Source organism: Otolemur garnettii, unplaced genomic scaffold (genome assembly GCF_000181295.1).
Source record: "Otolemur garnettii isolate 467f Iridium unplaced genomic scaffold, OtoGar3 scaffold00122, whole genome shotgun sequence".
NCBI classification, from domain to species: Eukaryota; Metazoa; Chordata; class Mammalia; order Primates; family Galagidae; genus Otolemur; species Otolemur garnettii.
The window spans coordinates 2,749,037-2,762,150 of record NW_003852517.1 but is presented as its reverse complement, the minus strand read 5'-3'; the positions used below and the strand labels follow the sequence as shown (position 1 = coordinate 2,762,150).

The following is a 13,114-nucleotide window of genomic DNA, read 5'->3' as shown; positions in this document are numbered from 1 at the left end:
AGACTTCACATTCTTTAGGGCTTGACTCTTGAGACTTCCTCAATCTCCTGAAATTGAAATGCATCAATGCTACTCTGAGAGACCAAGGTGGGTGGATCGCCTGAGCTCAGGAGTTTGAGACCAGCCTGAGCAAGAGGGAGACCCCATCTCTACTAAAAATAGAAAAACTAGTCAGGCTTCATAGTGGTCAGGTACAGTCCCATTTATTAGGAGTCTGAGGCAGGAGGATCACTTGAACTCAGGAATTTGAGGTTTCTGTGAGCTATGACACCATGGCACTCTATCCAGGGCAACAGAAACTCTGTCTTGGGGAAAAAAAAGAAAGAAAGAAAGAAAAGAAAAAGAAAAAAGAAATGCATCATTGCTAGCCTCAGAGCTCCCATCAAAATCTGTCCATATCTGTCAGGCAACTCACAGGGCTGACTCACTTTCTGCAGCTGACTGATGGGTTCTCATTGGCCAGGACCAGGTCTTACTGCACACTGTTAGAAATTCTAAACACTTCCTAATTCTCAGGACACCAGCCTCCAAAACATCCAAATACAGAAGTCAGCACTGGAGAACAAGGGCTTTGCTAATTTTCAAGTGGGACCAAGAACACTGTCTTATCTTAGGCAATAGAGTCTTTAGGAATAGAACACATTGTTAAGTAGTAAGGTATTGAAGATGAAACTAAAGTGAGACTCTGTCTCAAAAAAATAAATAAATGAATGAATAAATAAAACGAAGATGAAACTAGAGGAATGAGGCTAGGTCATAAATTGTGGTAAGAAGACATATTCTGGGAAGAACACTCTAGGGATGGAAATGAAAGATACATTCTCTTTGTTGATTGATTGAGTTCTTCCTTGCTTGTTTTTTCTCTTTTCATCCTCTCCACCCCTGCATTTTACATAGGATTTGAGGTAGCTTATATGAATATATGCCATAAAACATAAGCTCTTAATGTAAAAATATCAAGACATATAATATATACACATATATATCATTAAAATTTAGAAAAGCAAGACTGGGGGAAATTAAAATTAAGAAACAAAGGTCTTCATGAAATTGCCAAACTCAAACTATAATTTTGGCTGAGATGCCTGTGACCAAAGCAATTCCTAACCACATGTCTGTGCCAAGGTGAGAGGGCTTGCTGTTCCTGCAACCTGTGACAGCATCTTTGAGAGGGGCTAGGGCAGAGTCTCTGTGTCTGCACCTTTCAAGGGTGTAGCCCAGTCAAGGCTGAGATCTAAACCATCCAGAGAACTGGATGGAGTTCCTGGCTCCATGAAGGTTAAGGAATAACCACTGCACTGACAATGTGAAAACATCTCAGTCCACAGGCGCCATTCACAATTTCAGGAGCTAGACTTAAGGAGAAATAAAATTTATTTACGTTGTCTTTAAAGACACATGCTCCTAAACTACCCCAGGCAGTTGGTGCACTGGAGCTGGACGTAGAGTGGTTACTTTTATGTGTCAACTTCACTAGACAATGGTGATCAGTTGTTTGGTCAAAAACTAGTTTAGATATTACTGTCAAGATTTTTTTTAGATGTGAATAATATTCATAAGCAGTAGACTTTGAGTAAAACAGATTATTTTCCATAATGGAAGTGGGCCTGGTTCAACTTTGAAGGCATTAAGAGCAAAGACAGGTTTCCTAAAGAAGAAGGACAACACAGTTCCCACCTTTGGACTTGAGACTGCAATGTCAACTCTTACCTGAATCTCCAGCCTATGGTAGCCAATTTCTTAAATCTGTCTCTCTGTGTAAGAAATAATTATTTTATAATCTATACATAATTAAACATATGATATGTATATATCATTGGTTCTGGTTCTCTGAAGAACCCTAAAAGAAACTAAAGATATTTTAAGAAAGATGTGTCTACAGAGGTCCTAAATGGTCTATTCTAGTTTAAGGACAGAATCTAGATGACCTTAATGAAGTGTCTGATGGGAAGTGTCTGATGGGGAGGGGAGCTGAGCAGGAAGAGATAAGGGTTCTGTGTGTAGAATCTGCCATGCTGAGGGCCAGGGTCAGACCAGCCCACCAGCACAAAGCAGTGTTGCCTGGCAGGCAGCCCATGGGCTACATTGACAATGTAACTGTGACACTACAGCTGCTTTTGAAGACAACTGGTAGTAAGAACCTGGGTTAGAAAATACACATATATGGGGAGCTAAGAAATTTGCAGGAAATGGTTCATTCTCTCTTTATAGCAATCCAGTGCTCTCTTGGCTCTGGTACAATCAGAAGCTTTACCATCCCCAGACTGTCTTCCTAAGGGTCAGTCCCAGAACAGAGTTGGCAGCACGGGCCTGGACATAGGCTCCAGAGCCTCCTGCAAAGAGACATTCCACAATGTTTGGTTCCCAAATAGATGAAGGAATAAATCCTGGAATTTCTACACTGCTCCCCCAAATCTATCATATATTCTTCTATTTTATTCTCAAAAAACAAAAACAAAAACAAAACAACCCCACATGACTTGTGATGTAATTACAGATATTATGCTCATTTCACAAGAGTGACCGTCTAGAGCTTAAGTAACTTGCCCAAAGTCATGGAACTTTTAAGTGGCAGAGCTAAGACTGACTTACACTCAGGATTTTAAAAAAAGGTTCTTTAGTTTCTTGTTTTTCACATTATACCAGTTTGCCTCTTCATTTTATTCATGGGTTAAAATAAATTATGGTAACAAAGGGCCCTTTTGTGACTTTGATCTTTCCTCAAAGTCACAGAGCCATGGGAATAGCCGCCTAAGGGGACTCCTTCCTTTCCTGTCAGAGCCTCCCCCGTGGATCTCTGATGCCAGAGAGAGGATCACTCAGGAGAATATGCCTGATTTTAGCACTCAAGGGTCTTCAGGAGGGGCAGCAGATCTGTTCAAAATTATACCAGCAGCAATTTAAGACTTCACGTTAGCTTGAGGATTAAAATTCTTGGGTACAGAAATCTAGGTAACTACGCCGTTGCCACCTATCTTATTTCCAATTATGACTGGGATCTAGAGATATAGGAGAATTGGGGAAGGGAATTAAAAAACAGAAAAAAGTTAAAGATAAAAGATTATGGGGAAGTTTATTTGAATGGAAGATGACTAGAGGTCAGGGATGAAGAATAGCCTCCACACTCATGCCAGCTCTGATGAAGCAGCCATGACCACTTGCTATGCTGTGTTGAGGACAGCTCTGATATGGAATCAGAGTCTAGTAAGGACGAGTGTGGCGTCCACTGGTTGTGTTGGCTATTGGTTCAGGAGCAGGGCATGAACATTTGAGCCATGCAGAGCATTTGGCTACCTGGAGAAAAGCTTGTGTAAAGAAAGGGAACAGGGAGGGAAAGGAAGGAGGTCAAAGTTAAAACCATTTCAAAAAGCAAGAATTAAACAAGGTGATCTGGAGTGAGGCATTAGCAGGAAGAGAGACTCATCAAAAATAAAGTTTAACATGTACACCATGGAATACTATGCAGCCTTAAAGAAAGATGGACTTTACCTCCTTCATGTTTACATGGATGGAATTAGAAAATGTTCTTCTTAGCAAAGTATCTCAAGAATGGAAGAAAAAGTATCCAATGTACACAGCCCTACTTTGAAACTAATTCATAGCTTTTATAGGAATGTCATAACCTAATTATAGCCTTAGAATATGGGAAGGGGGCATGAGGGGGAAGTGAGGGGATGGATGGGGGAGGGAGGGTGATTGGTGGGGTCACCTCTATGGTTTATCTTTCAAGGGTACAAGTGAATCTTTCTAAAAGCAGAGTATGAATGTTTTAACTCAATAACTAAGAAAATGACATGAAGGTTATGTTAACCAGTTTGATGAGAGTATTTCAAAATGTATATGAAAACATCACACTGTACCCCATGATTGCATTAGTGTACACAGTTATGCTATAAGAAAAAAAAAAGAAAGAAAAAAATAAAGTTTAGGTTAAACAGAAAAGAAAAAATTATCCACAGAGGAGCACAAGATGGGCACTTCCACAGAGCATGAAGATGGTCACTACCACACCACCAGGACAGCCTGGGTGGAACGTGGGGGGATATACGGGTGAGATTCATCAGGTGGCTTTCGACTTCTGGCTCCCTTTTACCTGGAAATCAAGAGCTGATGGCTCCAGGCTGGGTAAATCCAAGGAGATCACCCTGTCCCCCAACACTGGAGTAAAAGAGGTGAGACCAAGAAGGTTCTTCCACTAGAAGCCTCCCTCCTTCCCACCTGAGTCCTCAAGCTAGGTCTTAACTGAAGCTCTGTTTTTAAAGCTCTGAGTGATTTCTAGGAGCTGGATGCAGGAGAAGGCATTTTGCTGGGCAGGCCAAATAATAGCAACTGCTTTGTGTTGCTATTGGAGGAAGGCATGGAGACGGGGCCAGAGAAAAAGGAAGGCTTGATGCTGACAGTGTGGGTATGCGTGCATGTGCACTGGCACGCCACTGCCCAGCCTTTCCTCTGAATGCAGACCATGCCGTGGGTAATCCCATCTACCACTCAGCTTCCCTCCTACATCAGCCAACCAGCAAAACACAGTCCCTATTCTGCTCAGGAATGTGCTTTCAGAAACTTAATCCAAAGGCTGTGTCCGGGCCAAATTCCCCAATGGCATTAATCCAAAGACAGCACCCCATTCGCTCCCCTCCCACTCCCTTGCTGCCTTCCCGCCACCGCCACTGAGTCTTTGCCTCCTCCAAGCTTGGGAGGTTGCAGCCCACTCCACCAACTCCCTCTTCTCCTGGGCCCTGGCTGGCTTGGACAGAGGGTCATTTCAGAAGTTTGCTACCCTTAGGTATGACCTGTGATGCAGGCTTGAGGCAGCCCCCCACCCCCCCATGCCTGCTCTCTCCATTTCCAGCACTCTCCTTTCTTCTCGTCAGGCCCAAACATTTCACTTCTGATTCATGTCTAAATGACAAGCCAATAGTTCTTGGCTTTCAAACAAGTCTAGCTCAGCTTCTGCACAAGCCCCTTCTTCTCTCACTGTGCCTTCTTGGGCTGCAACCAAACACTTCCTTTTGTCCTCTCTGCCAACTGCAGATCCCTTCGAGCACCAGAGAAAGAAGCAGCCAGGAATATTTTAAAAATAAATACTATAAATTGTGTCTCCTCACACACATACACCTTGAAGCAGAAAACAGGCTCCAAGATAAATCTTCCGCTTTCCAACTCTCCCTTCTCCAAACAATAAGAGGTTCAGCCTGGATACTAATTAGGCCAAATGAATGGTTATGAAATTTCTTGAGTCTCTACAGACCTGTAGTGTCATTTCTGGATAAATCTCCCTCCTGGTGTTCACTTCAGCAACACATATACTAAAATTGGAACAATACAGAGAAGATTAGTATGGCCCCCATGCCAGGATGACACGGAAATTGGTGAAGTATTCCATATTTTTAAATAAAAAAAAAAACCTCCCTCCTGGATGAACAGTGTTACCCTTCAAGGGCACAAATATTGCTAAATGGCACACTTCACTTATAATAATGAAAACTGGAAGCACCAGTCCAGCAATAGGAAAAGGGTTCACTACGTTATGGTGGAAGGGGGATGTTCTAGGACTGTTAGTAACTATGATCATAGCTATTGGTCGGGGCTAGGAGGATGGATTAATGAGGAAATATGCCAGAGGTATGGGTACATGGTGCACACATATGAAAAAAGTGCACTGCTGTTCACTTAAAATTAGTACACTTTATATACTTTGCTGTAGGTATTTAATGGTCAACAGAAATACAAAGTAAATTATGGTCATATGGCCAATAGGGAATGCTTCTCCTACAATGTCAAAGGGAGAAAAAAGTACTGTACCATCATTACAATAGTGTACAACTGTGGGTCTGAAGAAAGACTAGAAAGGCATAGTCTAAAAGATAATGGTGGTTATAGGAAGATGACAGGTATAGGAGATACATTTTTATATGTTCTAACCTTTCTACATGCAATTGTAATTATAATTTAAAAATATCAAAGTAGAGACAGAAAGTATGCAATGGTAGGAAGGGCTGCTGTGACATCAGCCCTTCTTGATGTAATGTGTTGACTGGTCCCACCCTCCCCTCTCCTCACCCAAGCCTTCCAGTGGCCTCTCCACACATAAGCACAGCTGGACAGGAGGGCCCAACTGGCTGCCCAGGGCCTGCCTCCCTTGCTGCTCAGCACCCAGACTCCATGGGGATTCCTTATGCCACAAATGAGGGTGGCTCCCACCATAAAGGGCTCCAAGATGCTGCCCAGAATCAGCCTGGCCCCTGAGGGAGGCGGCTGAGGATACACTCCGCCTTCTCTCTGAGGAGAGGGCGGGGCTGCTTGACTGTTTCCCAAGAAAAGAGGAATTCTGCTGGCAGCCTCCATCCCACTCTCCCACTGAGTGAAGCTTCTCCAGAGATTTGGTGATCTGAGGGTGGGGAGGGACCTTTCTCCCTTGCTTTTCTACTCCCCTGTCTCCACCATCAGGACTCACCTCACTCACCCCAGGGCCCTGGCTGGCTTCGACAGAGGGGCATTTCAGAAGTTTGCTGCCTTAAGGTATGACCTGTGATGCAGCAACACCAACCTCCTGTAACCACGTCATCCCTGAGGGTGATGAAGATAGTGGCACAGAAGCCCAAGCAAGGCTATCAGGGATGAGGGGGCACTGCTAAGTTATGAGGGAACAGGCCCTGGAAATGTTAAAGTTTAAGGCAAATTCTGTGAAAGTCTCTACAAGTTTCCCTATTGTCCATTCTTGAGGCTCCAGGAGAGGGGCCAAGTTGAAGGCAATTCTTTAACTTATCTAGTTACAGGCTCAACATGTAAGAATGGGCATCAGGCTGCCTTCAGTCAAGTCCCACATTCCCATATGTACCATGGGGCCCAAGTGTTAGTCCCACACAGGCAGTATGTGTGATTCTCCACGTCCACTTGCCCTACTATAAAGGGGCTTAGTGGGGAGAACATGGTGGCAATCAGGAACACCTGTCTTGGACAAGCTCCTCTTCCAGCTCTATGCGGCCCTTGCTTTGTTCTGGTGGGTCTTTATAAGAAACCACCTAAGTAATTTTGTAAAAACTATGCCTCACTTTCACAAGCATAAATGAAATAACAACAGTCCAGGGGACAATCTGGCAGGAAGTGCATGAAAATGGAATTCACCAGAATTATTCAGTTGGGAGGGACCTTGGAAGCCATTTGGGCCTTAGTTTCCATACGTTGGCTTGAGGACCTTCATTCTTTGCAGTAATAACAATTAGAGAAAATAGAGATCAGAGATTACACTGATTCCACATCATGAATAGAACGTCTACAGTTGTAATGATTTTAATAAACTATGTGAGGCCAACAACATATACAAAAGACTGGCAGAACTAAAAACAAATGGTGTCCAGATGCGGTGGCTCTCCCCTGTAATCCTAGCACTCTGGGAGGCTGAGGCTGCTGGACTACTTGAGCTGAGGTGTTTGAGACCACTCTAAGCAACAGTGTAACCCCATCTTTACTAAGAATAGGAAAAAAAAACTAGCCAAGTGTCATGTGGACACCTATAGTCCCAGCTACCTGGGGAGGCTGAGGCAGGAAGATCGCTTGAGACCAAGAGTTTGAGGTTGCTATGAGCCATGATGATGCCATCTACCCAGACAGAGTCTCAACTCTGTCTCAAAAAAAAAAAAAAGTAGTATGGCACTCTTCTTAGACCAAATTGTCACCTGATCTCTTCCTTCCTTCTCTTTCCTTTTTCCCTTTTTGTCATATTCCAGTAGTTAGTCTGGGCATCTGGAGTATACTTGCTCCTCCCAGAGACACAGAAGCCTGAATCTGGGATGGACAGACTCTGTTCAGACTACACATTGCCCCATCCAAAGCTCTGACTATAACTGCTATGACAATGGAACAAGGCTGACTGAGCCGCTGGCACACTGTACCCAAAGCCACAAAGATGCCCGAGAAGAAAGGCATGGGATGGCCCAGTTCTGAGGCCCACAGAAACAGTTCAACCATGTCAAGAACACTGACTAATTTCCCTCTCTTCAGACACACACTCCAGACTCAGCCCCTCTCCAACAGAAGCTTCCCAGGGGCACAGGGGCCCCCACCACTGGGGATCACTAGGCAGCTACCATTCTCTGATTTGAAATTTCAGCAAAAGGTTCCTTTTATGGCAAGACTAGTGGCGGGTATATGAATGGTGGGGGGAGAGGATAGAGAGGAGGAGGCACTGCACCATGGCAGAGACACAGGCGCAGACTCACTGGCTAGTGTCACAGGGGCTGGCACGCTGGCCACGGCCCCTGCAGTCATCCGGGCCACACACTGGTAGCGTCCAACAGTGTGGTTGTTGAGGGCAGTGATGACTAGGGTCCCGTGGGTGATGAGGATGCCCAGGGTATCATCTGAGCCATTCAGCTCCTTTCCATTCAGGCGCCAGGTTATGTTCATCCGCGGGGGTTCCACCACACAGCCCAAGATCACAGTTCCTCCGAGCTTCTGGACGGTGGATGCAGGCTGGACAGTGACCTGAGGGACCTCGTCTGGAGGAAGAACAGGAATGGAGCAATGAAATGGCGCCCTGGAGAAACCAACAACATCACCTTTTCAGAAGCACAGCGCTCAGGCAGTCTTCCAGAGTGGGGCACCAGAGCCGCTGATCTAAACTCTTTTCCCAACCTGTCTTTGTCCCCAGACAGATTTGGAGGGGCAGTGTGCTGGAAAGGCAAGAGCTTGGGCTTTGCAATTGGGCAGACCTGAGTCTGATCCCAATGCCACTATGGCTGAGCCATATGACTCTGCTCTTTAAAGTCTCAGTTCTTCATCTGTAAATGAGGCTGACACTTGTCTCAGGGGTTTTGTAAGGCTTACAAATAATGCATGTATATCGGGTGCCATGACCTCATATGACAGGAGCACAATAAATGACAGCTATTATTACTATTATTACTTTTTCTCCTCCTGTATATCTTTGGAATGTGTAAAATACCAAAATATATCCAATATGATGTTGCTGTGATCACGTCTCATCTTGTATTCTTATGTCCCTGAAGGCCAGTGGGAATGAAGTATCCACTGAAATCTAGGAAGAGGAAGGCCTTTTCACAGAGTTGTGGCAGAATGCTTAACGCTTCCATTTGATGATGGGGGCCAAGTGTTCTTCCCAGAGGGGCGGGCTGAGAAAGAGAAGGAAAGCACTCACTCAAGTCAGCAAAGCAGCCTGCGGTGGCTAAGAGGAGGCAAGCCAGGGTGACCTCAGGCTTCCTTCCTCTCCACATCCTCATCATCCCATGCAGCATGGTGTGTCACGGAGGGTCCAAAGCCAAAGTCCCATAAGCTGCTGGGATCACGCAGAGACACCGCAGTCCCCTGCAACACTCTGTTCTGAAAGAGAAAGGGAGAGAAATAACCATGGGGAGGGTGCCCGGGATGTCCCTTTGGGAGCTACAGGACCCAGCTTTGTCCCACACTCCCTGCCAGCAACATTCAGACTGGAGACCTGCTTGGGCTGCTGGAAGACCTAAAGGACACTCTCAGACCATTTCTCATCTAAAAGAAACTTCTCCTAAGTTGCCTCCCTGAGCTCTTTCCCTTGAGCCAGAAGGCAATTCTATAGAATCGTGCCCCATGGGCCAACAGTACCCAGGACAGGGGAGGACAGGATAGAGAGAAGCTGGGACCTACACCCAGGGCATGGGGCAGTGAACATCCAGCAGATTTTCACAGATGAACTTACTCTCTCACCATTGGGGAAGACAGATGCCCACAGCACGTGGCCTTCCACGTGGCTAGTGCAGACATCTGTGGGACAGCACTGTCATACCTCTAATTCCTACTAAATGTGCCTCGTGGAAGATGCTACTACTCAGTGAATCCTAAAGTCTCAGTGGCTCATGCCAGCTCTCTTGCATTGATTTCCTCACCTCAGTTCTACAGCCAGCTCCCTGTGAACTCCCTCTTATTCTCCAAAATCAACCTACTCTTCTCAGCTTCTTTGCAATCTCAACTCCCCCAAACATGAACACAGCCAAAAGTCCCATCCTTCACTTTCTCAGGGCACTCAGCCTTGTGTTGGCTTCCCTTGTACCTTCCATGTCTCTCTGCCCCTGGTGCTGGCATAATGGACTTTTCCATCTCTACAGAACTGCTCAGGTTGCATCTCTATCCAGATGCAACATTCCTCTGGGGCTTCAGACCACACAGTACTACCAGTCTCCGGAGGGCACATCTCAGTGATCAGCCCCATCTTAACATGTGCCTAGATCGTAAGTTTCTCCCCTTCCACGGCATTATTCCTTTTGCCTCCCTTTAGCTGTGTTCCTTAAAAGGTTCACCAATATCACACAGGCACACACACACACACACTCTTCTGGCATAACCAAGATTTTGATTCTACGTGTTTCACCCATGGGATTGCAGAACCTTAGCAAGTAAGGAAGGCATATGAACACCCTTGTTAGGGAGGGAGGCATTAGCATGCATTCGGATAATATTTAAAAGGGCATTCCAATGAACTGGACAACAGACCACACTGGCAATATTCATAATATATTTCCAGGCGTGTGATGTACATTCAAAAATGTTAATTCTTCTAGACCTGTTAATATCCATGGGGAGGGTTAATTTAACCAGAGACTCTTTTGAACATTCATAGTCACCACTGAAAAATCAGGAAAGTAGTTAAAGTGTCTCATCTGAGAGATGTGCTGTGTTCTCCAGTCCCTGGAGCTCTGGCTGCCCACACAGTCTGTTCTAAAGAGACGGTCTTGGGCTTTTCAATACCCAATACTCCTGACACAGGGGATTGTTGCTCTGGGCTAGGAAGTGCTTGACCTTTGCCTAGACCCTCTCCCTTCCCCCGGGTCCTGTGGCCCTTTGGCTCTCGGCCTGGCAGTTGAAGGAGGGAAGAGGCATATGTCTGCTCTGCCCAGTCAGCACCCCTCTAAGTCAGATTTAGGATGCCAGGCCCCACAATGATGCAGAAATGTTTACCAAAAAAGAGTTCTTTCCCCTTGATTTTTATTTCCTGTCTTTGCTTCACAACTTTGACATCAGAGGACCTATAGGAGTCCTTAACTGCTCTGGGAAAGGACAAGGAGATACTTTATAAGAGGTGTGTGAAATAAAAGTTTTAAAGAAACTTCCAGAAGTTCTCTCCTGGCAAGTTAAAATAATTTCCTGTTGGCATAGACAGAGCTTTTGCTCCTTTTCAAACAATCCAGTAAATCCCAAGTCCATCTTGTTACCAAAGTGCAGTCTGCAAGGGGTGCAAGTACAGGTGAGAAAGATGAGGTGAGGGGCTGTGGCTGCTCCTGCTCTAGGTACCTGCTCAGCTCGTTGCACAAAGTGCCTCCTTTAATCTTCACATCAACCCGGCAAAGTGGGGGCTACCATCCCCATTTTACAGGTGAGGCACCTGAGTTCCAGAGGTCAATGTCATCTAACTATAGGTCTGGACTGAAACCCAGGGTGGGCTGATTCCAAAGCTATGTGCTTTTAACCATACAGTAGCCATTTCCCTTTTTGTTCTATAAGGGCTCTGTACTCAGTGGGTATTCAGCAAACAGCATTGGAATAAGGGTGATATAGAACAGTGAGGAATTTTAACAGTGATTTCTAGAAGAAAAGTTTAGACATGAGTCATTACAAAAGTTTTGAGATACACGAAGAACGTACTAAAGAGAGAGCTTTTGGTATCTTCTCAATTTTCCAGATACTTGTTTTAATTCTCTAAGCTACTTTTCCCTAATGAGATAATATATTTATATAGGACACTGTATGAGTTCCCAGTTATGGCATTTTAGGGAACTTGCTTGTTAATGGCATACTCCAGTTTCCTTAGCTCCTTAAGGAGATTGCTACCTCTGGGCGTGGTGGCTCACTCCTGTAATCCTAGCACTCTGGGAGGCTGAGGTGGGTGGATTGCTTGAGCTCACGAGTTCAAGATCAGCCTGAGCAACAGCAAGACCTCGTCTCTAAAAATAGCTGGGTGTTGTGGCGGCTACTAGGGAGGCTGAGGCAAGAGAATGGCTTAAGCCCAGGAGTTTGAGGTTGCTTTGGGCTGTGATGCCACTGCATTCTACAGAGGGCAACAGAGTGAGACTCTGTCTCAAAAAACAACAAACAAAAAACCCCAAGGAGATTGCTATGTTCCTTGTATGCCTCAAGGAAGGCAGGCAGGCAGGCAAGAAAGTTAAGGAAGGGAGGGAGGGAGACCAAATGAACACAAAGTAATAAAGCCCAAAAAGAGAACAAGCAGACAAAGAGGGATGGGGCTGTTTCCTATGAGTACAGGGCTCTGCAGAGGTGTTTGGGTTGTAAAATCGACAAAGGTTTTACTGAGGAAATTCAGCCCAGACCCCCTCCTGCTTAACAAGGCCCAGCCAAACAATTCCTGCTACTTCTGCACCCTTAGTAATTTATAAGGTTCGAAATGGAAACAGATTCCACTGCTGCTGCCAGCAACCAGCCTGTCTTTAAAAGCAACAGGAGAATAGGATGTATTTGAGGAATGAGAGGGGGTGAGAAAATGCAGGTATTCAGACAAGGAGAAAGGATTAACCCGTTAATCCCCACCACAGAGTTGTAAGCAAGTACCACTTTAGTGGCCCCCAAACAGGATACCTGAGATCTACTCACGTAAAAGCAGGTGGGTGGATGGGAGGTGTCACTGGAGGTATGATGCATCTTATTCAGCATCTGGGCAAACTGATTCACTTTTTGGACCAAGTGACCTAGTAAATGTGATCTAAAAGATAATCCTAAAGATTCAAGTATCAGAGAATTTTGCTCTAATGTTAGGGAAAAAAGGCCCAAGAGGCTTAATTTGGAGAATCTAAATGCAGTGTAACTTTATCTCAGGTGAAATGAACCAGGTATAACTGCAAAGTTGGGGGAAAGCAACGGGAGGCCTGTTATTTTTCTTGGTGATACAAAGTATGCCTAGATCCTTCTTATTTTCTTATGCATTTTCTCAGAAAGAGGAAAAATCAAGAAAAAAATAGCAGAGAGAAGGAAGATGGATTTTTGCTATGAATTCCTCCCTGAGGCCATTTTAAAGGGTTATTTGGACAAGAAAAAGGAAAGAGAAATGTGTCTGCAAAGTTTAACTGCTGACATTCGTGTTCCCCACTGAAATAATCTCCTCCACACAGATGTT

The 13,114-nt window shown here is 45.0% G+C and overlaps 1 protein-coding gene and 1 non-coding gene across 3 annotated transcripts in view; one reads left to right on the top strand and one right to left on the bottom strand.

Annotated features, from left to right (window-relative positions):
- The window catches only part of BOC (BOC cell adhesion associated, oncogene regulated), a 37,696-nt gene extending 28,417 nt beyond the window's left edge, over positions 1 to 9,279 (bottom strand). For both annotated transcript variants that reach the window (XM_012810050.2, XM_003797699.3), the window contains exons 1-2: positions 9,158 to 9,279; positions 8,220 to 8,498 (exon numbers count right to left, since the gene is read on the bottom strand). In XM_012810050.2, coding sequence (XP_012665504.1) covers positions 8,220 to 8,498; positions 9,158 to 9,254 — 376 coding nt within the window. In that variant the 5' untranslated portion in view covers positions 9,255 to 9,279. The remainder of the gene's footprint in view (positions 1 to 8,219; positions 8,499 to 9,157) is intronic.
- LOC111727771 lies at positions 5,283 to 5,389 on the top strand. The gene has a single exon (XR_002775239.1). It is a non-coding gene; the product is annotated as a U6 spliceosomal RNA (small nuclear RNA).
- Positions 9,280 to 13,114: the final 3,835 nt, after the last annotated feature.